Source organism: Hypomesus transpacificus, chromosome 10, assembly GCF_021917145.1.
Source record: "Hypomesus transpacificus isolate Combined female chromosome 10, fHypTra1, whole genome shotgun sequence".
In the NCBI taxonomy this organism is placed as follows: Eukaryota; Metazoa; Chordata; class Actinopteri; order Osmeriformes; family Osmeridae; genus Hypomesus; species Hypomesus transpacificus.
Window position 1 is genome coordinate 939297 of NC_061069.1, and position 25685 is coordinate 964981.

The 25685-nt window shown below is 51.3% G+C and overlaps 1 protein-coding gene across 1 annotated transcript in view; it reads right to left on the reverse strand.

Moving 5' to 3' along the window:
* Positions 1-340: 340 nt before the first annotated feature.
* The window catches only part of LOC124472477 (cadherin-2-like), a 50332-nt gene continuing 24987 nt past the window's right edge, over positions 341-25685 (reverse strand). The window contains exons 3-16 of the mRNA XM_047027333.1: positions 19323-19543; positions 15554-15739; positions 14436-14591; positions 13403-13547; positions 12919-13091; positions 11637-11774; positions 10990-11175; positions 10475-10728; positions 10240-10382; positions 8870-9103; positions 7450-7683; positions 7056-7195; positions 3474-3638; positions 341-697 (exon numbers count right to left, since the gene is read on the reverse strand). Coding sequence (XP_046883289.1) covers positions 491-697; positions 3474-3638; positions 7056-7195; positions 7450-7683; positions 8870-9103; positions 10240-10382; positions 10475-10728; positions 10990-11175; positions 11637-11774; positions 12919-13091; positions 13403-13547; positions 14436-14591; positions 15554-15739; positions 19323-19543 — 2582 coding nt within the window. The 3' untranslated portion in view covers positions 341-490. The remainder of the gene's footprint in view (positions 698-3473; positions 3639-7055; positions 7196-7449; positions 7684-8869; positions 9104-10239; positions 10383-10474; positions 10729-10989; positions 11176-11636; positions 11775-12918; positions 13092-13402; positions 13548-14435; positions 14592-15553; positions 15740-19322; positions 19544-25685) is intronic.

Genomic DNA, 25685 nt, shown 5'->3' on the forward strand with positions numbered 1-25685 from the left:
AAAAAGCACGTAGAAGCATACCATAGTGTAACATACTTTCCTATGTTTTGAAACCACTCCAAAAGTCAGTACCATTAAAGCCTTGAACATAAAACTAATCATTCAGATCCAAAAAATGTACAAAAAGGCACATTATATCCCAGTGCTTCTGTACTGTGAAATTCAAGTGTAACTGAGCGCGCTCAATACCAACAATCCAAACAGTGACAGCTCACCAATGTTCCCTCCCCTTCTCCAAAACTGGACCGCAGCCTATGCCTAAGCCTTCAACAAGCATATGTATGCGTAGACTACAACAATAAGCCAAGGTTGGTTGTTTTTTAACATTTTCGGAATTATGTAAATTTTTGTACTTTTCTGTCATTGTCCCGTCACTCTCTCTGGGGATATCAGTAATCAGAAGCTGTCCACGTCCATCAACAGGGGACAAAAAGATCACCCCTTTCCATCACTCTCCGTTCGTCTCCGTGATTGGGTGTGGCGTGGGGCCTTAGTCGTCGCTCCCTCCATACATGTCTGCCAGTTTTCGGAAGCGGGGCCCCCAGTCGTTGAGGTAATCGTAGTCCTGGTCCCCCCCGCTGCTGGAGGAGTTGAGGGAGCTCAAGGAGCCAGCCGTGGAGCCGCTGCCCTCGTAGTCAAACACCAGCAGGGAGTCGTAGGGTGGGGCGGTGGGGTCGTTGTCTGCGGCCTTAAGTCCCTGCAAGGAAGAGAAAAAACAACATTTAGATGAAAAGATTAAGGCCAGACTGTTTACCGACACTGTGTTATGCAGGAATGGCCCCACAAACCAGCCGTTTTTCTCCTATATCAGCGAAAACATAAAGAGTTCCCTTAATATATACCCTACTCAGGGTATATATCGTGTTCAGGAAATCAGGTCTCTGTCAGGATTAGTTCATGTCTAATATTCAGTTGTGTGTCTACAGCATTTTTGGGGCGGGCTAAGATTTGTGTCTGGGATGCCAGATTATCCAGCAGTTGATCCAAAACTGAGATTGAGCATGGACGACAGCCTCTCTAAAATCCTTCCTACTGAAAAACATAGAATGGCCCTCCCTGTCTACAGGCTCTGCACTGGGGCACTGATCCGGGGTGAGGCATGGATACTCCAGTCTTTCACCGTGCCATCTCTGGGACTACCAACACAGCCTAGGATCCTCCCTCCCACTTTGATCCTTATTCAGTGACTGGCCCCTAAACTAGGTTTCGAGAGTGCTGCAAAATGGGGGAGGACATGCTAAGATGTTTTAGCACCACTCTATATGTTCCCATGGCGAGAGAAGGTGGTGGTGGGGGGGGGGGGGGGGGGGGCGTTCTTCATTTGGACAATTGCGCTCAACATTCCCAGAAGCCCTTGTGGTGTCGTGAGGTCCTTATGGATGGCTATTGATCTCCAAGCCCATTCCTTAACCGGACGCCTGAGACTTGATGGGTTGCTAATCTTGGAGCTGGAGATGTGCTCTGGCCATGAACCTCAATGGACCCGGACCTCATCCCCCCTCCACGTTATCGCTGGCGTGGCGACATCCACCAAATATTAACTGAATTAAAAGGAAATGGCGCGACAACGAGGAGGAATGAACCACGAGCTCATTGGAAACATGGCAGAGATTTATAGGGCCCTCCATCCTGCCACTGCAGCGACAGTCTCAATACGAAAAAGATGGATTGGATGTAAGTGCGCGGGCGCTTAGCGATTATTTTCCACTTGTTAGCCTTCGTTAAATGTTTGCTCAAGGCTCCGCGCGCTGATAATTTGGTGGGAAATATGACAGATGGATCATTCATTGCAATTACAGCCATCATTGCTCCGCTGGTTAGAACCCCCACCTCCCGGACCAACACCCCCGCAGTGCCTGGCGTTACGAGGTTAGCCAATCACAGAGCGCTCCCTCTTTATTCCATTCTAACAGAGTCATCCTGAGCGCAGGGAGACAATCGTCTCTGTCTGAGGGAAAACAATCCTCTGTCCTCACTTGCCATTCTTCCGCTCATCCTTCAACTCGGCTCTGCAGAGGAACGATGGTGGAATCGGTAGCTCAATAACATCCTGTGTCCGCCTGCTTATCCCGTTAACGTCGCAGTTCATCTTTCAATGAGCGAACGAGTCCCGAGTCGTGGGGTCCTGAGGACCCGAGTGCACCGTCCCTGTGCCCGGGTCCTACGAGGGGCCTGTGAGGTGAGCCTGTGTTACCCGACAACAAGCCTGTTCGCCGGACCAGACACAGGAGGCTGAATGAAAAGGCCATTGTTGGACCCTTGCTGCGAGGTTAAATTCTTGGGCGGATTTGAGACCTATGCCTCAATTTTCCCTCCCTCCCTTTTTTAATTAAGTGCCAAGGGCTCAGTGGGCATGGGGACCGTGTGCACACTCCTGATCCCCCCCCCACCTTCTGGCAGCCGGCCTTCACTGGTCAGGTTAGATTCCAGTGCATGGGTCAGTTGGGGTGGAGGGGGGGGGGATCTAACACGGCCTGGCAAACTAGTATCAGCAGTATCCGGACCGGGCATTTGGACCTGGGGGTGTTGAGGTTCTCGGGACGGACAACGAGCCTGATGTCCTCGAGAACAAAGAACACACCGGCTGCCTGTCGCACGAGTCTCTCAGAAAGGCCTGCCTGGCTACCAGGCCTCATTTGTACAGAACAGGGGACAAACTGTCCCACTCGGTCAATATCTCCTGACAGGACAAGCCGGAGTGTGAGACACTCCCTGAGAGCGACAGGGAGGGGAACGGGCAGTGGGGGAAGATATAGTGGGAGGCTGGTGAAAAGGGCGAGCGCTAATCGAAAAAACTTGGGAGGAATCCAAAAAGGCTGGCAGAAAAGCTCCATTTGTAATACAGTGAAAGTCTTGTCTGTTGGAGCTGGTGAAAAATACATGACTGTCCTTTTCATTTCTCGCTCTCCCTCTGTGCTAGGTTGCAGTCAACGGTGGCCCCAGGCGAACGGAGCTTCGTCGAACAGCTTCGGTTTTGGGGTCGGTAGGAATAAGGGGCCTGCCGCCTTTGAATATGTCGAATTCTAATGATTCACGTCGCCTAATATAGTGCCGTAAATCCGTTTGCTTTATTGGCAAACGAAGACGTCTATTTCATAGACCACTAACAGGAGGACATTAATAATGCCATTTCAGAAATCTAATTTCCGATTTTTATCTCCCGCAAATTGAAAATGGTCCTTCGCAGGCTCAGGTTCCACCCGAGGCGCAGGCGGATTACCTCCAACTGTGAGGCCTGACAATGAATCACCACAATAACGTTTAGCACTGTGTCCTCCAGCACGTGCAGCTCTTACAACAAGCGACATTCCACACGCAGGTGGGTGGCGATGACTGTGTTCTCCTTCAGTGTGTGTGTGTGTGTGTGCACATTGATCCAAGTGGCAGTCCCGATGAGCGCGTGTGTCCGCTGCGCGGTGGGTGGCCGGTGTGCATGTAACCACGTACACGTGTGTGTGCGTGCGTGTGCTTACCTCGTTGATGAAGTCTCCAATGTCCCCGGGGTGGGGGGCGGCTGACCTCATAGGGTACTGGGGCTCCGGGTGGAGGGGTCTCTCGTCCATGCGGCGTATCCCCACGTGCTTGATGGCGTCGGGCTCTATCGTGTCAGGCTGCTGGAGCTGGCTCAGGTCGTAATCCTGGAGGGACGGGGGAGAGGTGGGGACAGATGGGAATCAGTATGGAGCCACACACACACGCACACACACACCCGCGCTGACCCTCCCCTCCCCATCACGCGCGTGACACACCCGAATCACCCCACACTCACACAACCAAGCACGGTCGCCCGGGTAAGAAGCTGACCCGAGCAAGTGTCAAGGAGCCTCGATGTGAAGTGCATAAAGAACAGCCGGACATGAGACTGTGGTTTTTTTCCACTGAAGGACAACAGCTAGCAGGGACACGGCTAGCAGGCCTACCAGTGGGTGGGCTGGAGATAAGGAGATGATAAGTCGCCGGGCCAGTGGTCTTCTCCAGAGGCACTCCGTGCTGCTGAAAGGCTGTGCTGCAACTGTTCTGCTTTAATCAGGCCCCAGACACGGAATGGCTGGTATGCATAAGCCATTACTAATCCTATTAACATTGCCAAGGCAACCTGGCCGCCTCTCGATTTGTGCAGAGTCACAGGCCGAGGGGAGAGACGGAAAGAGGGAGGGAGGAGGAAGCGAGAGGTGAGGAAAGATGAGTCAGAGACAGTGATGGAGGAAGAGACAGTGAGAGAGGGAGGGATACATATTTAAAAAGCAGCTGTGAGTTTGCCTTGGGTTGTGCGTGCAGCAGGACTGGATGGTGACAGACAGAGAAGGTATGGCAGGCAGAACACCATCAGAGGGCGTGCTTAATAAGCGTGGATGATGGATCTTCCCTCTTTAGGAGTTTTTTTTCCCCGGGTAAATCCATCCATCTCTAATATCCCTCTTCAAAATTGTCCTTGCTTGCTTGCACTGGCGATCACAAGTGCGTGGACACACACAAACGCATGACACTCAAACTTGCACACAACCACACAGACACACCCACGGACATGAAACAGCAAACCAAACAGACGCGTGCACATGTTGAGGGAATCACCAGAACGCCAAAGTGCTGGCTGGAGGACAACAATGGCCCCTACAGAGCAGGCAAGCAGGCCGGCCATATCCTCGGGCCCATTTCCCTCTGACCCAGCTAGGACCTTCCACAGGGTCTGCCCCGGGGTCAGGACGTTGGTGACAGAATCAACAGCCGTGTGCCAAGCGAGGAGGACAGAGGAGGTCTAATGACGACGTGCGCTGCCCTCTGGGAACGCCCTTCCTCAAGTTGCTGACATACAGTTTCCCCTTTCAGCCAGTTCTGGTCCCTTCGAATCCACTGTACAGCAAAGTGCCATGGCACATTCCTCCTTATGGAGGATGGGGGGCGGGGGGGGGGGCGGGGGGGATTGTGGGGACGGGGGTACGGATTGTGTGTGTGTGTGCGGGGGGGGTTGTGTGTGTGGGGACGGGGGTACGGATTGTGTGTGTGTGTGCGGGGGGGGGGGGTCGAGTTTTCACTCGAAACATTTTGGGGGTGTTGACGCGAAAGGCGCAATTTCACAAGAAACGGTTTGTGTCTATCAACAAGCTGTGTGCACCCCCCTCTTAAAGTCAACATGTAACAGAGTAGTCAGCAGGCAACAGGCAATTCTTTTCTCTCAGCCCTTTCTCACTTTCTTGACAACTGAGCATGGAAAAACAGATACCCGCTGCTTCTGCATAAACAGAGCTGTCAGAAGAAGAAAAGAAAAAAGGGAATAGTAATCTCAGTTCTTTCTCCGACTTCGAAAATGAATTCTTGCTAAGCAAAGGATCCTCTTTGCAATTTGCATTACGGTCTGCTTCAACATGATTCTGTCACCTTCTAGCGCTTCGACATTCCTGATCTCTAAGTACAGAGGGTACGGGCAAAAGCTGAACGCATCTCCCACGTCCTTATCTTTGGTGAGGGGGGGGGGGGGGGAACAGGCCGCTCTATAAAACTCATCTCATTTAGCGCTCTCCGTCACCTCATAACAGCGTTTCCAGGATGGGATGTTCTTTCAGCCGGAAGTTGCATTTCTGCACCGTCCCAAACAAACGCACGGCTGTGGTCTGATTGGCCGCTCGCTCTGGTAAAATGTGGACCTCATGGACCAATAAAAACCAATGACGGTAGCGACTAAAAATCTAATCCTCTGAGACCAGCCGAGGCTGTTGACACTTCCATTTCCTCCCCAGCGGGGAGATAGGGAGAATAGGGGCGCGTGGTAGACAGTCCACATGGATGCTCGCCTTCATTTTATTTTTCACCCCGACAGTGAATCCACTGGCTGTAGACAAGCCCATTTCCTTCTGGTGTCCAGCTCCACGGTTCAAAATGGAGCCTCGCGTTCTCTCTATAAATCTGTCCTCTGCCCCCACCAGCATTTCTAGTCGTCTTACATCATGGTGTTCCTCGTAACACAATCAGTTTGTGTGCATGTGTGCGCTTGTGTGTGAGGGAAGGAGTTTGAGTTTGACTCTGTGTGTCTGTGGGCGTCCTTTGCACGCCATCCTCTCTCTCTCTCTCTCTCTCTCTCTCTCTCTCTCTCTCTCTCTCTCTCTCTCTCTCTCTCTCTCTCCCTCCCTCTCTCTCGTACATTGGCAGATGTGTAATGGCTTCCCAGTTAAATTGTTAGCTTCCATGTAAGTGTCATAATTATAGCCCGGCAGATGTCTGTCTCTGAATTACATTTCACCACCAATTACCCATCAGGGAAGGCTCATTTAAGACCAGACCCAGTGCCAGCCCCTCCTACCACTGTCGTCCTGCCACTGGTGACAATGTACAGTACCATTTGTAATAATGCCATCTGCTCATGGGACAGTTCCCTTGCGCTAACTGTATGACTCGTGTTTTTTAATGAGCGCTTTCGAGCAGTGAGCGCTGGACTGGTGTGGGCCGGGATCCCTCCAGCCCTGAGCAGGGAGACACGGAGAGGGGCTGGCTGTGGGAGGAGGTGTGGAGGTAAGGCCCAGCCTGAACCAGCTCCGGCAGCAGAGGCAGCTCGCAGACGGGAGCGACGTCCCGCTTCCTCACGCCCGCAGCTCAGGGGCCGTCAGAGCAGCTCCTGAGCAGGACCTGGGTGACAAGGACCTCCGGGATCACCAGGAGAGGGTGCGGCGTGGCACACCGGCCTGAGGACGCGTGAGGGCCCGACGTCCGCACAGAGATCGTTTCTGTGAATTGAATGGTGCTGTGCCTCCATTCATAGGACGACGGTGCCCTGGTATGAGCGGAGGGGAACACCAGAACACCCTCCAACATCCTGACTTTGTCTCACTTCTCCTTTGAACCATTTTTGGATTCAAATAAATGGACCTGTGCTCAACACTGCCATACGTCGTTTTTCACTTTTTTTTTACTAATATGCATCACACTTCCAGTTTGCGTGTGTGTAGCAGCAGTGTGTGTGTAGCAGCAGTGTGTGTGTACAGCAGTGTGTGTGTGTAGCAGCAGTGTGTGTAGCAGCAGTGTGTGTGTGTGTAGCAGCAGTGTGTTGTGTAGCAGCAGCCCACCTGGTCCTCCTCTCCTCCGCCCTCCTCGTCGTACTTGAGGATGTTGTCCCTCACGTCGTCCTCGGGGTCGATCAGGAGCTGCTTCGCCTGCCGTTCCTTATCGCGCCTCTTCACCCACACCACGAACAGCAGCACCAGGACTGCACACGCAGGGAGGAACAGAGAGGGGGGGGAGGGGGAGAGATGGGAGATCCCACATTACAGAGCATGATATCTCCCATATTTTTCACACATGTGTCATTCAAAATTGGGATATTGGACAGCGTCCCCAACCGGGACTATCTTTTGCCGTCGGGCCAGACGAATCCAACCCTGGCTGGCTTTGGCTCCTCCTACTCCCTGAAGGGGGGGGGGGGGGGGGGGGGGGGCTGGGGGGACTGAGGAGGATACTCACTGAGGAGGATGATGATGCAGAGCAGGATGGCGATGATGGCGCCCGTGCCCAGGCCGGCGGCCATGATGAGCTGCTGGTCGGTGCAGTCTCCGTTGATGTCGCACTGGCACACCTTGACGCGCAGATACGTGGTGTTGGACATGGGCAGGTTGCCCGAGTCGGTGATGATGAGGGGGATGTCGTAGATGCCGCTCTCCAAGAAGCCAATTCTCAGGCTGATCTGGGCGTATTCGCCTGAGACAGGGCCGGGAAGGGGGGAGAGAGAGGGAGGAGAGGGAGAGAGGAGAGGGAGAGAGGAGAGGGAGAGAGTGCAGAGCGAGAGAAAGGGTAAAGATAAAGGGCAGAGGGAGAGAGAGAGGCAGGATAGAGGTATAGGGCAGAGGGAGAGAGAGGCAGGGCAGAGGTATAAGGCAAAGAGAGAGAGAGGCAGGGTAAAGGTATAGGGCAGAGGGAGAGAGAGGCAGGGTAGAGGTATAGGGCAGAGGGAGAGAGAGGCAGAGGTGGAGAGGGTAGAGAGGCCAGAGAGAGAGAGAGGGAGATGGCAGAGAGAGAGAGGGCAGAGCAAGAGAAAGGACAGAGATGGCAGAGAGAGAGAAAGGGCGGGCGGGCACAGAGAGAGAGAGAGAGAGAGAGAGAGAGAGAGAGATTCCACTTAACTGCTTATCACTCAATAACACAAAACATCCATGTTCCTTTAGTCCTACAGCTCAGAGTGCAACTTTTTTCATAAAAAATTTAAGGATTAAGTCCAACTCCAAATGTGCCATCTGTGTAGAAATGCGATTAGGACCTTAATGCTGTTGGACAGAAATACACAGCACCAGTTCCTACCTGGAAGTAGCGTCTGCGTATCTAATCTAAAATATGGTCAGGATTTAGCTTTCCAGTTTATAAACCAAACGGAAGACCTTTTGATAACTCCGCTTAGGCGAAAATCCAGCAGTACCCATAATCCATATGGCTGTTATCCTATTAAGATATTTGTTCATCGCGTTAAGGCTCCCAACATCTAATCGCTCGCACACAACAAATGACTCATTCCTTTGCCTTTTTTGTGTTCATAATTAGCGTAATCAATTAAAGGCTGTTTGCTGTTCCAAAGGCCTGTTATTAATCTCATTTCTACAGCCTCCTCAAAACACACCATGTGAAGCACGCTACCTAAAGAGCTGCTCTGTAATCAAAAAGGCACGGCCACATTTGACCTTTTAGCTGGGGCTAATCAGCGACAAAGTTCAAACCACCAATGAGGTAATACTAGCCTAAGCCTATACTAACTAAACTCTCCAGCAATCATCAGGTTTTTCCTTTCGACTTGACTGGGGGGAGTCGCAGGGTTTTCTCTCCCCCCCAGACTCGAAACACGTCGGGCTTCCGGACAGGAAGTGAGATCACACGGGGTGCGGCGGTCCCGCCTTACCGCTGAGGCGCGTGACGGTCCAGTTCCTCTGGACGTCGGCAGGTTTCCTGGCCAGCTCGAAGGCGAAGGGGCCGGCGTTGGGGTTCATGTCGCCGTCCACGGCCGTGATGTTGATGAAGTTGGGATCGGGCTTCTCGCACATCTCCACCTCCGGAGGGTACACGTACGGAGCGTTGTCGTTGATGTCAATCAGGAAGATCTCCAAGGTGCCTGTGCCGCTCGCTGGGGGCACGCCTAGGATACACACACACACACGCGCGTCATTGTATTCATGAGAATATGGATTTCATAAGGACAATCTCCATCGAGATAAGGACATGGAATTCCATTTGAAGTGATCGCTCTCATTTTCCTGTTTTGTGCTTCCCACACTGTGCATTCTCATGCTAAAACAGGCCTGTGAGCCGATAGACTCTCTCCAGGCACACCGCATACTGATTAAACAGGGGAGTGAGGGAGATATCACCGCATTTTAGGTAGCGGGGGGGAAAAAGTGAACGTGTGTGTGTGTCTGTGGTCACACGTCGGTGTGTGTACTTCTGTGTGTGTGTGTGAGTGAGTGAGTGGGGGGACGACTCTCCGTGGCTTGCGTCTTTGTAACGAGGGCCTCTGGGTGAGCATACTAACGCCGACAGACAGAGCCCACTGTCCCTTTCCCCTGGTCCTCTGTATTCACACGGCTAAGAGGCTCTTTAGCATTCGGGACACGCTCAACGGAGCTAGTCATCCAATCCTGACCCATTAATGCCAAGGAACCTGTCTGTGGGGAGGGAGGTTTTTAAGCCCCTTGGCCCGGGCTATGCACTGTGGAACACGGCACACCTAGACAAAGCTGCTTTCTGCCAGCGCGGGACAGAGGTTGAGCGCGTGCTCGCAAGTTCTGGGGATGGCCGGAACATTAACCTTCCACCGAGGTTGCAGACCTGGTGCGTGGTGCCTGCTTTGACCTTCAGCTGAGTGAATTCTCTTATTCCTGTCGGAAACAAAACCTGAAGATAAAGAACGGTGTGGTGCCTGGCTCCATTGTTTCCACCCTTTTTCAGGCTTTATTCGGTGCCTGGTACATAATTCACTTTTAACTGGCACCTAGTGTACAATTACACTCCCTTGCTCTAAATCTTCCAAACGGTACCGTTTTGTGTCTGCCCAGGAAATGTTTGCAGCCGTGCCACAGCGTGGTAATAGCTTTGAGAGGGGTGTCTGTAAAAGTGCCTGTTTAAAACGTATCCTGCAGACAGCCAGACGCGTGGAAGATTCTCCGGGAAGATTGCTCTGGCCTAAAACGAGGCGACAAAGGCGTGTTTGTGGTGTGTGTGTGTGTGTGTTTGTGAGGAGGAGGGGTGCAGTGGTAGCAGGGATAGAGGGCGTACCGTTGTCAGCAGCCAGGAAGGTGGCGTTGTACATGTTGTTCTTGACGTAGGGAGACTCGCGGTCCAGGACTGCGGTCGTGGTGATGCGGCCCGTGTTGGGGTCGATTCTCAGCCAGTTGGCCGGGTCGTAGAACTTGGAGTACCTGAGCAGGACAAGACGAGAAGGTTTCAGAAGATGTACGAGTGGTTGGTTTGAATGCCTGATGATGGGAGACTTGTGGTTTGGGCTCCCTACCTGATGCTCTGCTGCATGAACCGGTCGGGGTCCTGAGCGGTGAAGGTGGTCAGGATGGACTCTGGCGGTAGGCCCTCCTCCAGCCTCATCAGTTTGGGGTTGGGGTCAAAGTAAGGGCTCTCGTTGACGTCTATGACGGTGATGGTGACTGTGGCGGTGGATTGGCGGGGGGAGTGGATGCCCCGGGCCAGGGGTATATCGTTCACAGCCACCACCGTCAGGACGTACGACCTGCTCACCTCGTAGTCGATTGGCTGGGGAGAGGGGGGAGAGGGGGGGACATGGCGGGATGTTGGAAATGCCCAGTTGATGCTAGCTGTTTGGTCAGAAAACACCCTAGAGTGCTGAGTTAACAATCAACATTTGCTCCCTTGCGTTGCCTTCCACATACTAGAGATGACTTCCAAACAGACATTCTTCGAGTTGGATTTTCTGCTTTTCAGAATAAGTATCTCTCAGGGGATGTGGGGATGAGGTGTCGTGCGGATCGGAGGGGCTGGGAGGCGCGTTCTCACCTTGACGACGGTAACCAGGCCCTCGTTAGTGGTGGGATCCGTGGGGATGGAGAACCTGCCGGTGGGGTCGCCCCCGGTGATTTTGTAGATGGCGTTCCAGGCAGCAGTGTTGGGCTGGTCTTTGTCAGTCACCGTCAGGTTGGCAACGATGACATTCACCCGATTCTCAGGCACTTCTCCGTAAAACTGCATCAATAAAACATGGGGAGCGGTAAGTGGATACTGAGTTACAGGAGGACCCAAAAACAACATGCCTGAGCTAGCAACCATCCCTGTTCAATACACGTCTGGAGCCCAAAGTTCCTGTCATTGTGACGTGGTCAGACTTTAAGGTCCTTTACAAACACGGCAAACAAGGAGCCTGGCCTGTTAGGGACCGCCCGGAAAGGTTCTACACACTGGCTTTGAAACGGGGACAGATATCGGCAGGGTTGGATCCGTGGGCGGGAAGATATTCGGGATATCATCTTACACGGCAAGCAGGGGGGCACGGCTGGATGCGAGCGTGTTTGGAACATCTATAAAGCCGGTCCAAAGACAGTGTGATGGCTGTGGGTGGGTGGTGGCGACAGGCCTGCTGTGTAATGGGGATTTGGCTGGGCGGGGATGGGGAGGGGGGCTTTGTGAAGCTCAGTGTTCTTGCTTACCGTGTCTGAGGTGAACTCTGGCGCGTTGTCGTTGATGTCGGTCACTCGGATGACGGCTGTGGCGGTGTTAGACAGGCCGTACATGGGGTTGCCCTCCATGTCGGTGGCCTGGATGATCAAGGTGTACTGAGGGACTTTCTGCAGCAGAACGAGAAGGGCAGAAGAGTGAGCGAGAGGCAGGAAAAAACGACACGACTCCAGAGGTTTGTTTTGAGCCTTTTCGAAAATCACTTTCCGATTCAATTTCCCCTCGGCGACTCGACAGCTTTTAAATCAGACCTGGCTATTCTCCTAATTGCAAGGGCTACCCCCCTCTGGTCTTTACCAGCTCCCCATGGATGGTGGATAAGAGAGGGAGAGAGGAAGAGAGATCGAGAGACAGAGAAAGAGGCAGAGAGAGAGAGAGGGAGAGAGGGAGATGCTCTCCTCTCCGTTCAGACCATCATGAGGCATGGTGGGGGATCCTGCAGGTAACAAATGACTCCCTTCACATTAAAAGCCACTCAGGTGACGGACCAGTTGCTAGGTAATGAGACCCGGGTAAATGACTTTCACGGTGGCGACCAGCATACACATAACGGGGGCCCTGGGGCAGAATTGATTGAGCAGCCAGCTAGCCAGATTGCCCTCTCCAGACTAGCACCAACTGGCTTAGGCATTAGGCATTATATATTTATTTGCATCCTTGATTTTCTAGTAAGCAAGGCCGTCCAATTAAACGAGAGCGCTACCATTTATAGCACCAAGCGGAAGGAAGAGAGTGGGTAAGAAAAGACAACATTTAGCTACTCAATGATGCATGTTGCCTCCACGTCAGAGTAAATAACTACGAAGTGTGCAAGTCCATTTTGGGGTTCTCGTTTGAGAGATGGTAATCCGCGACGTTCAGTTTGCCTCATTAGTTTGAAGACGCAGCAGATATCAGGCAATACGAGGATCCAAACAAACCCACGTTCTGCTTCTCTTCCTATCGGCCCAATCCACAACTTATCCGGGTAAACAGAGGCTAGTGTATCTTGATGAAGTACAATAAGTCTGCAGCACGGCGAAGGAAACCGCAAAATGATTTTAGCTGCAATATGCCTACGTTAACGAGAATGTGCTTTTAATGAGACTGCAAGGATGCACAAACATATCTAGTGTGTGGAAAGGGAGTTGGAGGTGAGAGAGAGAGAGAGAGAGAGAGAGAGAGAGAGAGAGAGAGAGAAAGAGAGAGAGAGAGAGAGAGAGAGAGAGAGAGAGAGAGAGAGAGAGAGAGAGAGAGGACTCTGTTTTGGCGTACCTCTCTGTCCAAGCCTGCTGCCACGGTAACAATGCCTCCCGTCTGGTTGTTGATGGTGAACATGTTGGAGTTAGGGCTCTCGGGGTTCTGGGACAGAATCTTGTAACGCAGCATTCCATTTTGCGTTTTGGGGTCGTCTTTGTCGACAGATGTGACTGTCATAACAAACGTCCCTGGAGTTTGCAAAGACAGAGACAACATGAAAAAAGAAATCAAAGAATGACCAAATCGGGTGAAATACAGTTTTACACTGCATCTTTTGTTTTTTCGTAATTTGTTTCTGTCACAGCAACAGTGGCAAGCTTGTCTGACTGAGTCTCAGGATTCACAGCAAATCCCTGATGTGTCCAAGCTTTACAAGGTATGTTTTAAACACCAAGATCAATGATGAATGGCAGGCCGGGTCACCGTGGCGACTGCCCCTGGAGGACCCAGTGGTGCTGTTCGATCTGCCGATAGAGGGGGTCTGACTGGGAGGGGCTACCTGGTTTAGAACCCTCCGGAACTGAGCCGTTCCAGATCTGATGGACGAACTCTGGCCGGTTGTCGTTCATGTCGATCACGTTGATCACAATGTCGATGGGGTTCTCCACCTGGTTACCGTTCAGGTCCACCGCGTGGGCCCTCAGCTGTGGGGGGGGGGGGGGGGGGGGGGGGGGGTCATCACACAAACACACAGGGATGAGTCATCTCTACAAGTACACACACACACACACACCAACAAGAGTCCAAACAAACATTAAGGCATACAACAACCACTGCGTCGTCTGGTTGCCAAGGCCTCCCTGTTTCGACGGAGCCTTGAAGAGATGACTTGTGTCCATCCTCTTGCTTTTCCTTTGCTATGATATGTCCTCCACACAGAGAAAGTCACTTCACTCATGAGCGTCTCTTTCTATCCTTCAATCCTCTTCATTTGACAGCTCTTGATACTGAATGGCTGGCCCAGTAGAGCACCGTCACAATACTTTTAATTAGCGGTTAGATAATTTGGTTTTCATTTGCCTGGCCAAGTTTCCGTTCTCGGTGTCATCTTGTATCTGAGCAAACAACACTGAATGCAAAATCAAATACGCAGACGAAATGTAATAATTTGCATAGTCATCTCGCCATGTTATTTAGTCAATTAAGTAATTTTTAAAGGGACCAAAAATTCTATTGTGTAAAATGTTAGAAAACCACCATATGTCCTCCAAAAACATGATCACTTGGTTGCTAAGAGTATATTTAGCATTTGTTTGCGTATTTGCAGGCAGAAACGTCCAGAAATGACCAAAGCACTTCAATGTTGACATCCTGTCTGTGTTTGGGGTTTAAAGTGTTAAGGTTAAAGGGTTCCAGTGCAACCCGACATTCTCAGACAGATCAGTCAGCCACGTCCTGAATGTCAGTCTGTGCAAACTTCAGAGGCATGTTTGAGCTACGCCGTACTCTGGAGGTCATGCCAGTAAACTGGAATGGCCATACCAGCCACATACCCACTCAGGAAAAAAGAAAACATTTCACGTGTTACTTACGTGGAAGTTGGATATGTGCTCTCTGTCCAGGGGCTTGTTGACGGACAGCTCTCCAGAGATGGGGTTGATGATGAAGATGCCTGTGGGGGGTTGGTCTGCACCTGGCCCAGTCACGCTGTACCTCAGGGAGCTCCTCTTGTCGTGGTCCGATCGAATCTGTGGAGGGCAAGCGCTCGGTCGATGACAAGCAAACACACGACGGCACTGCAGATGATCCCGGGGACTCCCTACCGTGACCGAGGGACGTGTCTATGTACGTGTGTTTGTCTCCTCGTGTGTTTGTTGACTGCCAACGTGCGTTGGTGAGGTCAGCACATTTCTGTCTTTACCTCCCCTGGTCTAGAAAAACCAGCTCCCCCTATGCGACCCTCGAAGCACAAACAGAGTATTACTCACACGAGTGTCCTCCATGAAAGCGACTCTAACACCCCCTGGATTAAATATAATACATACATCAGCTTTTGGAGAGGAGGGAGAAAGGGGGAGGGGGGGGGGGCTTAACACTCAGTCAGGAAGTCATAAGTCAGCTTACGGCGATAGAAGGATCTAGGTCTTAACTGACATGAGAAGGTGTCAGGCTCTGTCCTGGCCCGTGTGCTTCCTAACGGTGGGGGATAAGGGTGTCCTCGAGCCACGATGAGGGCAGGATAACGTCTCACCAGGCAGGCAGAGGAGGAGCCCGCTGGAGAGAGCTCTCCGGATGTTTCCCTGACGCTCTGTACTACCCGGTTACGGTCCCACTGTACGCACGTGGGATGGGAAACTCGATGCGCCCCACAAGTGCTTGACCTGATTTTCTTTTGTGTTCTAATGATATACTGCTCGGTGATGGAAATGGGTGAAGTGTTCAGAGAAAAGCTTGCGTTCAGTGGAGCTATGGGCTTGTGGTATCGACTGCATTTGTGTGTGTAAATGTGTGTGAGTGTGTGTGTGTGTGTGTGTGAGTGAGAGTGTGTGTGTGTGTGTGTGTGAGAGTGTGTGAGTGTGTGTGGTGTGTGAGTGTGTGTGTGTGAGAGAGTGTGAGTGTGTGTGTGTGAGTGTGTGTGGTGTGTGAGTGTGTGTGTGTGTGTGAGAGTGTGAGTGTGTGTGTGAGTGTGTGCGAGGGAGAGCTAGCTCACCCTGACAAGCTCCAGTGGGAAGGGCCCTCTGGAGTTCTCCGGAACGTTGATCGGGGGGATGACCCAGTCCCTCTTCATACGCTTCAGCAGCCCTCCGGCGCTGTTGTCCGCGTGTCGCTGCGGAAACACGATCTCCTGCACCCCCTGGGCCGTGGCGGGTGGGGCAGGGGCCGGTACTTCCTGAATCTGTGGTGAGGAAGATGACATCAGTTTACTGGCTATCCTATCCGGTTGCCATGTTGTTGGAAAAATTTAAGATGTAACTGTTATCCTGGATAGGAATAATTCTGTGTTCAGTACTATTGGGTGCAAAGAGAGGCCTACCCCCAAATCTGAACTTTGGGGGTCACGAGGCTTACGTAAACAAGGTGACCTGGGCTGACCACTCTCTCTCACTGGAGAGGCCATAAAAGATGTCTGGCCTTATCTGTGTTGGGTGAATCATGTGGTCAAGCTTACAGGGGTCAAAGAGCACACACACGCACACACTCAAACACGCACGCACACACCCGCACCAGGTCTATGCAAGGAGCCAATGAAGAAGAGCCATGGAACATATGCATGCCTTTGTCTTAACCAATGACTGTAAAGAGTGGGGCTGCTTAAATAGCTAGCTAGCACAACATGCTAGCAGACAAACTATGTAGCACAATGGCGTGTGATGTTTTTGTCTCCTTGTGGGCCGGCCACAAGAATTCAAGCTTTCTTAAACTGGCTGTGCAATGCTTGATAGATTAATATTTCTGACACACGTCAACAACCGCTACTGTATTCCTGACACCCAAATGAAGCTAACGACGCAAGCTGATAAAGCATCCTGATGATGACATGTCATGGAACAAGCGGCCGCTGTTGCGGTCGGTGTTATCCATTTGGGTCTCTCTGCACATTTGGTCTCTCTTCACATTGGGTCTCATTGCACATTTGAAGGGGCTTAAAATAGCAGTGGTATCTCCATGTGATGATAAGGCTGCTGCTCTTGTGAGAAGACTGCCGCAGCCTCTTGGTTCGCTTTCAACACTGCAGCTCCTCTCATGTCCTGATAAAACGCGCCCACACACACGCACGCACACACACTCCCACCCACGCGGGCTCCCATAATGGATCTGCCATCCTCCCTTGGCTGTAATGAATGTGATTGGAAACAAAGGGGGGAGCTACCTGCTAGCCAGATACTAAACACCCAGATGGCTCCCATCGCTCGTGCGGTCTCCCAGAGTCTGGTGAAACTGTTGTGGCGCCAGCAAAGTTGCGATGACCTTGAACACAGCCGTAAACTACCCCGCCCCTCCCCCCCCTCCGAACGAAACAAACTCCGGCAGAGTGGTCGTCGTGCTCATCGTCAAAGCCCGTGGAATGACTGCAATTTCAGCCTGTCTACAAGTTATGGACTGGCTGTTCGTTATTTGTTACGCCCGCCCCAGAAAAACTACCAGAAAGTTCTACTAACGAACACGGAAATTAATTACCGTTTTGCCACCTTACAACACGACCTGCATTCCGTGCTCCCCACCACCCTCCACCACCACCCCCCCCCGCCCCCCCCCTCCCCTCCGATGTGAGGAGCTGTCGGAGCGCTTCCACTAATCATGTTTGAAATCCGATTATGCTGCTTTCACACATTTGAAATGCAGGGAGGCGAGCTGGGCAGATAGTGAATGAGCGTGCTTCAGAAATATCTATTACCCTATTAAAATGGGCCGGGGTGAGAGCGGTAATTATTTGCGACTAGTGTCTGGAATGATGAATGGTGTGGTGGCTTTGCTCAGCCCCAACATGCATCTGTCTCCTGAAGAGGGGGCTCCTCATCATCGCGCCTAGAACCTTCCATCACTACTCCAGTCTAACTGGGGAGTGTGTCGGTGACTGAGAGTCTGACGGATGGAGAGAGTGTGTGTGTGCGCGTGTGTTCCTTGGGTAAACGTCCTCCTCGCTGAAGACCTCCCAGGGGTTTTCTGGTGAGCGTTCTGAAGGTGAACTGGTAGCCTCAGTGATGCGGTTGAGGTTGGCCGGTTCACAGCTGGCTGCAGTCGATTGGTCGGGTCACTTTGACGGCAACGAGGAGAATGTTATTCCTCCTTGATGAAAAAAAGGTTTTTGCCTCGGTTGTGTAAGCATTCACCACGCTGACAAAGCAACTGATCCGCTGATCTAATTATGAGACGCCTGATTCACGACAATGATTGTGCAGGCAGAGATGGCCTTGAAGGATCTCATAAACTGGTGTTATGGGAGGATTCAAATCGATGGGAGATTGAATCACGGTTGTATCTCTACTCAAGACATACCTAGCCAGCACATACACACTCTGGCACGCCAATATGGCCAGCTATAGCCACTCTGAGAACACTGTCACTGTGACTATAACTTACGAGACACCAATACTTTCATAAACCCGAGCAGGTCTTGAGCGCATGTGCGTTTCTCTTTAACGGAAGGACAACAGTGACTAATGGGGTCATTAAAATCACATACCTGCAGGAGTCCCTGTGGTAAATGAGCGCCGCGGCTACCGATACTGCGTTCGCATGCCGCGCTAAATCATTCCCGGAGAAGCTTCATCGCGAACCACCGGATGGCCGGCCCCCAGCCTCTACACTCGCTAGATGTCAATGTCAACGTTTCATTTGGAGTGCTGTATAAGAAAGACTCCACCTCTTAATGAGGGTGTCGGGGGAGGGATGAGCTTGGGAGGCGGACGCTTGTGTCTGGAATTCTGGAAGGTTCCTTGGCAGCATGGAGAGAGACTAAGTCTCATCTATCCATGCCTTAATACATAATCCCCGAACGACGGTTTATAAAATGTCTGCATTAAACAATCCCTCACGGTCATCCAAATAGGACAGGCTGACCAGTCCTACAGAGAGGGAGAGCTAAACAGCGAGATGGAGACATAGAAAACCTTAAAGGAGAAGGAGAGATAGAAAATTGAAAAAAGAAATAGATATATAGTTATCTACGCAGAACACGTCCACTCTATAGACTCATGCAGACATACAGAGAGAGATAGAGAAAGAGAGAGACAGAAAGAGAGAGAGAGAGAAAGAGAGAGACAGAAAGAGAGAGACAGAGAGAGAGAGGTAGTGACAGGAGAGAGAGAGAGGTAGACAGCGATTCAGAGCAGCTGTTGCGTTGAGCCAATCGACAATCAACCGCCAGCGAGCAAGACCGCCACGTCCACAGTGGCGGGAGTCTAACTGACGAGGGCACGCTCCATCACGGCACAGCATCGGCCAATCACGTCCCCGCTGATGACGGCAGAGCGCCGCGGCTCGCGTCCAGCGCAAAGTCCGTCGCTCCACTCTGCGGCCACCAAACAGATGCTTCCTGTCCTCCAAATCACCGCTAGGAGGGAGTGGACCCCCCCCCTCCACACACACACACACAGAACTTCATCCCCGCACGATGACGAGGCGATAACCTATTCGCCACAAGGAGGCTGATTGAAATCAGTTTTATGAGGAGCTATGCTGCATCTGTTCCTGGCTACCCACTGGTTGTGCCGAGTGCATGTTTGCGCTCCTGCTAAATTGACACATTAAGTTTCAATTAGCGAGCATCCATCCGGTCTCCCGGAACACCTGCTTCAATTTAGGGAGTGAGTCATCGGTGAATACGCCGTGGCTAATAAGCGAACGGTATTTGAACCGAGGGGGCGGGGCCGAAAGATCGAGTCTTCCTCGGTTCACGGCAATGGATGAGGATGATCTGAGACTGGCGTATGTGACTGTGTGTGTGTGGTTTCTGGGCCTGGAGGAAGCAGACGTACCGGCTGGCTGTGGCCTGAGTGGGGCGTCAGCCTCACTTGTGTCTGCCACAGCTGCGGGGTGGCCGCCTCCCTGGCCGTGACCTCCAGCGTCCTGGCCCCCATCTCGGAGGGGCCCAGGCTCCTGGCGGCGTACACCGCCCCGTCGGCCTCTATCCGGAAGTCGGAGGGGCTGCTGCACTCCAGCGTCACCGGGCCACCGAGGCCACAGTCCACGAATTGCACTGCAGGGGAGAGAGAGAGACAGAGAGAGAGAGGGAGAGAGAGGGAGAGAGATAGATAGAGAGAGAGAGGGGGAGAGAGATAGGTTTTAAATGAGGCCGTCAGGGACGTGACTGACAGACAGGTACACAGACAGATGGACAGCAGTCACAGGCTGTATGGTACAGTCCATAAAGGTTCTCCAATTCCTCCTCAACTCATACATAATTTATTGCAAGCTGCGCCCCGAAGGTATTGCTCCAAACAGGTGCGCTGGTAGAGAAGAGAGAAAGAGAGTGTGTGTGTGTGTGTGTGCGAGAGATAGAAAGAAAGAGCGAGGGTGGGAGGGAGGGACAGAAAGAAGGAAACATTTTTGTTGTTCTCTCCTGAAGGGCACTTGCTGAATCCCAACCAAGAAACCAGAAAAACACCAAAACATTGCATTTGAAAGATAATGTGCCAATTAGTCTGAAGGTAAATGCACTGTGAGTCTGGCTGAGCAGAAACATCAGTAACAAAAAAAAGATTTTTTAATGGAACCTCCTTTTTTCTTCTTACAACTATCTTCTTTGTACTACAAAAGTCGATGCCAGCTAGACCCTAGTCTCCAATGACAACACACATGCTTTCTGTGGATGGTTACCAATTCACACCCCCAGAAGCAGAGGCAGAAGTATGTGATGTTTATTTCATAACCGTGTGGACACACACACAAACACACCCACCCACACACACACACACACACACACTATGGCTCACACGTCCCCTCAGACAGGTGGGTCGTGGAGGCTCCATTTCACAGTAACCGCGTGCTTCAAAAGCAGCCGCATGACGTCGGCTCATGTTGCAGGTGAATGACAGGGCATCACTGACACGGGGCGCACACACACGCACACAACATCTCCAAAACCTCCAGCCTCTGTGGTTAGCGTCCTCTCCTCGGTGGCCCTGTTCCCCTGGCAGGGCCCTGGCACGGGGTACGGCACGAAACCCAAAGTGGCACACAGGAGTACGGAGAAGCTCCTCTGAGCTGAGGAGATCACACGCTGAGATCCATCGTGTCTGTGGAGGCGACGCCACTGAATGATTCAAGCAGGCGCGCGGTGACTTCACCGAGGCCTTGAAGCAGGGGCATCTAATCCTCCCTTCTCTTGTAACCCTAGAGGAGGAGGAGGAGGAAGAGGAGGCTCTGTGACTGCAGAGCGCCTCAGAGCACCTGTGGGTCTGGGGACGATGAGCTCGGCTCTCAACAGGAATTCAAAGAGTTAACCCCAGGCCTGATTTACTCGATGCTTAGCAAAGCAGTGTACAGGAATAGAACAAAAGAAGGAGACACACAAACACAGAATCACACACACACACACACACATACACCTACATATTCACACATGATGGAATACTTTATGACCTAGTAATAACATTATGAAGGCAAGAACAAATTGCTTTCACAAAGCCGGACGGAGCTTTCTGCTGGCTTGCATCCAAACATGATCTATGGATAAATACCTGTTGTCTTCATTGTGGAACATAAAGAGCTAAAGTTAACGCAGCACCGTGTGTAGCAAAGACGCGAACATGGAGACAGCAACCAGGTGGCAAAAGCTGTTAGCGTAGCCTAGGTACTGAAGCAACAGTACGGCACAGCCCAACTTCTCACATCGGGTAGAACAAAAGAGGCCCCCCCCCCCCCCCCCCCCCCCCCCCCCCAAAAAAAAAAGAAGAGGAAACCGACAGAGGAAAAGAGGAAGAGTGATAATCAATGAAGGAGAGAGCGAGCTGGAGCCCAATGTAAGCCCACGAGTCGCTGTTCTCCAGCGAGAGAGGCGGACATGCTCGCTTCTTGATCAGAAGCGATCGAGGTGAGAGGAGAACATCTCCTGAGAGGTTGGTTTCTGGTTTAATCTCCAAACAAAGGGAGTGCTCAGAAGAAAATGGTTTGACTCGAGGACAGTCGTTCATCTAATATTGATGAAAAGGGGGCACACGAGGGTCTCGGACAAGTAGAGCGGATGTACATTGAAAACGAGCAAACACTTTCTATAAAGAAGATAGACAGGACTTAGCACTTCAAGCTTCGCTCCCAAGGTGCTGGAGCACACTTGACCAGCTATGCACACTGGTTTGTTCAATTAGACCTAATTACATATATAAATACATTAGGGGTGGGGGGAAAAATCGATTCGCATATGAATCACGATTCCGTCAGACAAATGTAGTTTTGTAATATTTTATTTTATTTGATATAACAATGAGTTTACTAAACTGCAAGAAAACAATACATTTCAAGGTTTGAATGCATTGGGATTTTTTTTTTACACTAAACCACAAACTGGAATCAAATGTAAGCATATATTGAATCTTTTTTTGAATGTTTTTTTATCGAATCATGACCCCAAGAATCGATTTGAATCAAATCATGAGGTACCAAAATATTCCCACCCCTAAAATACATGCATATCATAAAAAATCTTGTTCAGTTGACCCGGCAAAGCCAACTTCAAAGACCTTCAGTGACCTTCTCTGGCTGAAGGTGTTTCTGTCGAGGCGATGGCCTGTAAAATCAAAGACTTCAGGCAATCACCTCACTGGCCGGAGTCCACTGCCACACTGAGGCAGGAGACAGAGCCAGGTGTCAACATGACTCAGCTCCCCGTGACAGCTGCTCAGGGTCTGCCGGGGGAACACAGACAGCGTCCTGTCTCACCGAGGCGGGCAGAACATCTGATTTGATCCTCTCCTTAATGAGCTACATGGATGTGCTGAGTGTCTTTGATCGCTGTGGCCCCTCATTGAGGTTTGGGTGTTTAGGTCAGATTGTGTTGGGTGGAAACCCAACATAGGGGCTTCGATGGGACTTTTGCAGGTGATGGGCATGTTATTGACAGTGGGATTTAGACAGTGAGCCTGTGGGTTTGGTTAGAATATGATTACTGATGATTAGATTTTTGAAAAGTGGGATTGGCAAGGAGCAGGGCTTGGCTACACAATGGCTTCCCAATTCGCAAGTTAATTACAGAGCAAAAAAAAAACCTGTATCTGTCTGTGTGTGTTTCAACGCCGCCTCGACCGTAGCGTTGATTCCCCGGGAGCCATCATGGCATGGGCCGCTTGTTGAGTTGAGCTCCGTCTCCAGAGCGTGCCTGCCTGCGGTCTGGCTGTAGCTGCACCACTGGGAAGCTCTTCAACAGCCAGCCGTCATGGCAATCGCTGCACACATTCCCAACAGCCAATGATAATGGATGGGGATGTCCGGCGTGTGCCCGTTCATTTCTCACACAGTCTGTCCAGTGGCGCTGTCACAGCCGAACAGCAGCGCGCGGTGCTAGCACAGCTTAGATCCGGCTGCCTAGAGTTATCTAGACGTACGGGCTCCCCAAGGTAAGGGGCTAAAAGAGATCTTCACTGCCACGCCCTATCAGACATGTCGTCATGGACACAGAGATAAAGGCCTTTGGTTTGGACAGAAACGCCGATGCAGCAGAGGGGTGGGGGTGGGGGGTTGCTGGGAGCAAAAAAAAAGAAAAAGAAGAAAAAAAGGGAGAAAAACAGGACAGTCAGCAGAAAGGCCGAGCCAACTAATGCCCTGCGCCGGGGCCCAAAATTACCTCCGATTCAACGGCCCCATTCACAGCTTCGACCCCCCCCCCCCCCTCCACCCCCCCTGACCCCACCCCCCATCCCCACCCTACCCGCTGACTAGCAACACAAAAAACCCAGCTAACCTCCCCAAAGTGCTACTCTATTGTCTGCTTGACCACGTGGTGACTCAGACAGTGAGAGAGCGAGAGAGAAAGAGAGAGAGGGGAGGGGTGGGTTCATTTGCTTAATTCGCAACCGCCCCAACAACAATCACAAAAGCAGCTCTTGAATGACCGAGAACACATTTTGCACACTTCTGCCCACTCACTGCTGGAACAGTTGGCCTGTGGTGGTGCAACAATTGTTCGGAAGTCTTGGTTTTTCATTCCAGTCTGCCGACGTGCTGGCTGTCAGGGAGTCAAGCTCCTCCCAATGTGCTGGAGATGTGACGAGGCCAGGCCATGTGGTATCTACCTGGCATAGCCATCGTTCATCTCTGGGAAGTGATGTCACTGACAGGCGTGAAATACTTTGCATAGGTGTTTCATCAGTAGCCTGGCAGAAATGCACACCCCAGCAAAAGCCCCAGAGGCTAGCCCATCGGGCGAATGCCAGGACGCCCCTGACTAAATGCATTATTCAAAAACACAGATGACTGAATCTAGTTCACACTGTACCGTGGCCTGAATTGACTATGAGACAATACTATGTGGAGTGGAGTTTCCAAATTGAAGGGGCCAGTGATGCACCCATGTGAATCCTGATGTTTGCAAGCCTTAGCGGAAGCCTCATTTGAAACATTCATCAAAAACAGGAGTGCACTTTGCATGGCCAAAGTCAAAAATCACTGAATAACAACAAGACATATCCTTCCGAATAATCTTTCTGTTCCATAATTTCCCACTTACTACATGAAAGGCTCAAAGCGGGTCACGCTAATGCATGTAAAGAATCATAGCTGGATACCAGTTACAATTATGCATGCGTGTATTTTATTTTCCCTTCAGGTGGTGTTTAAGCTTTTAGTAGGAACTCATCAGCTGCAGCCTCCAGGGTAATAGTAAAGAACTGCCATTTCACTGCTTGTTGACTCATTCGCGCTGTCAAGAGGATGCTTTGGCAGTTCCATCCCTGTCTTCAGTCAAGGAGAATCTCTTCAGAAAAAGTAAACTGTTTACAGTTCCGAGTCTAAATCTAGGGCTGGTGATGAGGCTAAGCTTTGCTAGGCTTGGCGCCTTGAAGGTATTTTACTCATGCAAGGCACTTCAAACGTCGTCCCCCCCAAAAAAAAGCCATTCATTTGAGAAAGTGTCAAAAATATGGCATTTGCACGAGAGAAACGTGCTGTTTTTATACCACTGTTTTCCACCATAACTTGGGAGGGAGACAAACACAATCAGCGTTCCATGTAAACAGGCCACTGCCTTATTTTCCTGGTTTGATGGCGATGAAGCTTTGCTGTGCCGTTTATGCATGTCACCGGAACAATCTCCTCGCCGCTGTTTTCATTTAATGAGAATGAACACACAGTGACAAATTGCACTGAGGCAACCGTCCCTTATCATGGATGACCATGCGGGCAAAAAACATACGGAGAAAATCACGGGCAGCTTCGAACACCACGGAGGCCGTATGTGCCGTGGCTCGCTCTACCTCAGATACTGGATCTCCTCCTATAGGCTCCTGATATGCTAAACTCGCCCCTAGAGGGAAGAAACACAGCCTCCTGACAGAAAATGAGATTTCCCCCCTGTTCCTCTTCCTTTCTTTTTACACTTAGCATTTCTCTCCCATCGCTCGACCATTTGCTCACCCTGGGGGCAGCTGGCCTGTCTGGCAGTCATTGTATTCTGCCAGGACAATAACAAGGTAAGCAGATCGACTCCCCGCCATGACCCACGGTCACCTCCGCTACCTTGGGAGAACCAAAGCTCTTTCCCATTAGCGTACAAAGACACTGGGCTCTGACTGAGAACACTGGCCGCTGGCTGAGAAATTAGCCTTGGTCTCCTGCTCGGGGTTATCGTGGGGATCTCACTCTGGAGGCTAGCGGACTTTGTCAGTACACAGACCGCAAGCCTGTTACCTGCTGTGCCCTGACTTAACAACCACGTAGCAATTAGCTGAGGGCTGTCTCCTTTGGACTACTGTGGAGCGCGGGCCTCTCGTTATCTGTGTAGAGAGCTTCTGTCTGGACACAATACCTACTACTGACTAGTAGCTGGGTACCAATTTAGCAATGGGTGACTATTAGAGGGGCAAACAAAGATATCAGGTTTCGTCAGCGGTCTTTGTTGGCGTCAATGGAATGATTCTTGCGTGTTTTTCCCTTTGCCATGACAGTCTAGCATTGTGTGGATTACGGTGTCATTGGAGCCAAGGGCTGATAAGGCTAAGCTACATCCTTCTGCACTTATCAGCACATGGCTAGTAGGATTTTGTTCTGTGAGCTATCAAGACGGCAGCTTAGCTTGATACAGAGGCTTTAGTGGGGTATTAAACTGACCACATTACTAAGGTGTCACATAGTCTCAAACTCTTTGTAATGGCTACCTCCTCCAAACAGAGACAGGTGAGGGACGGGGA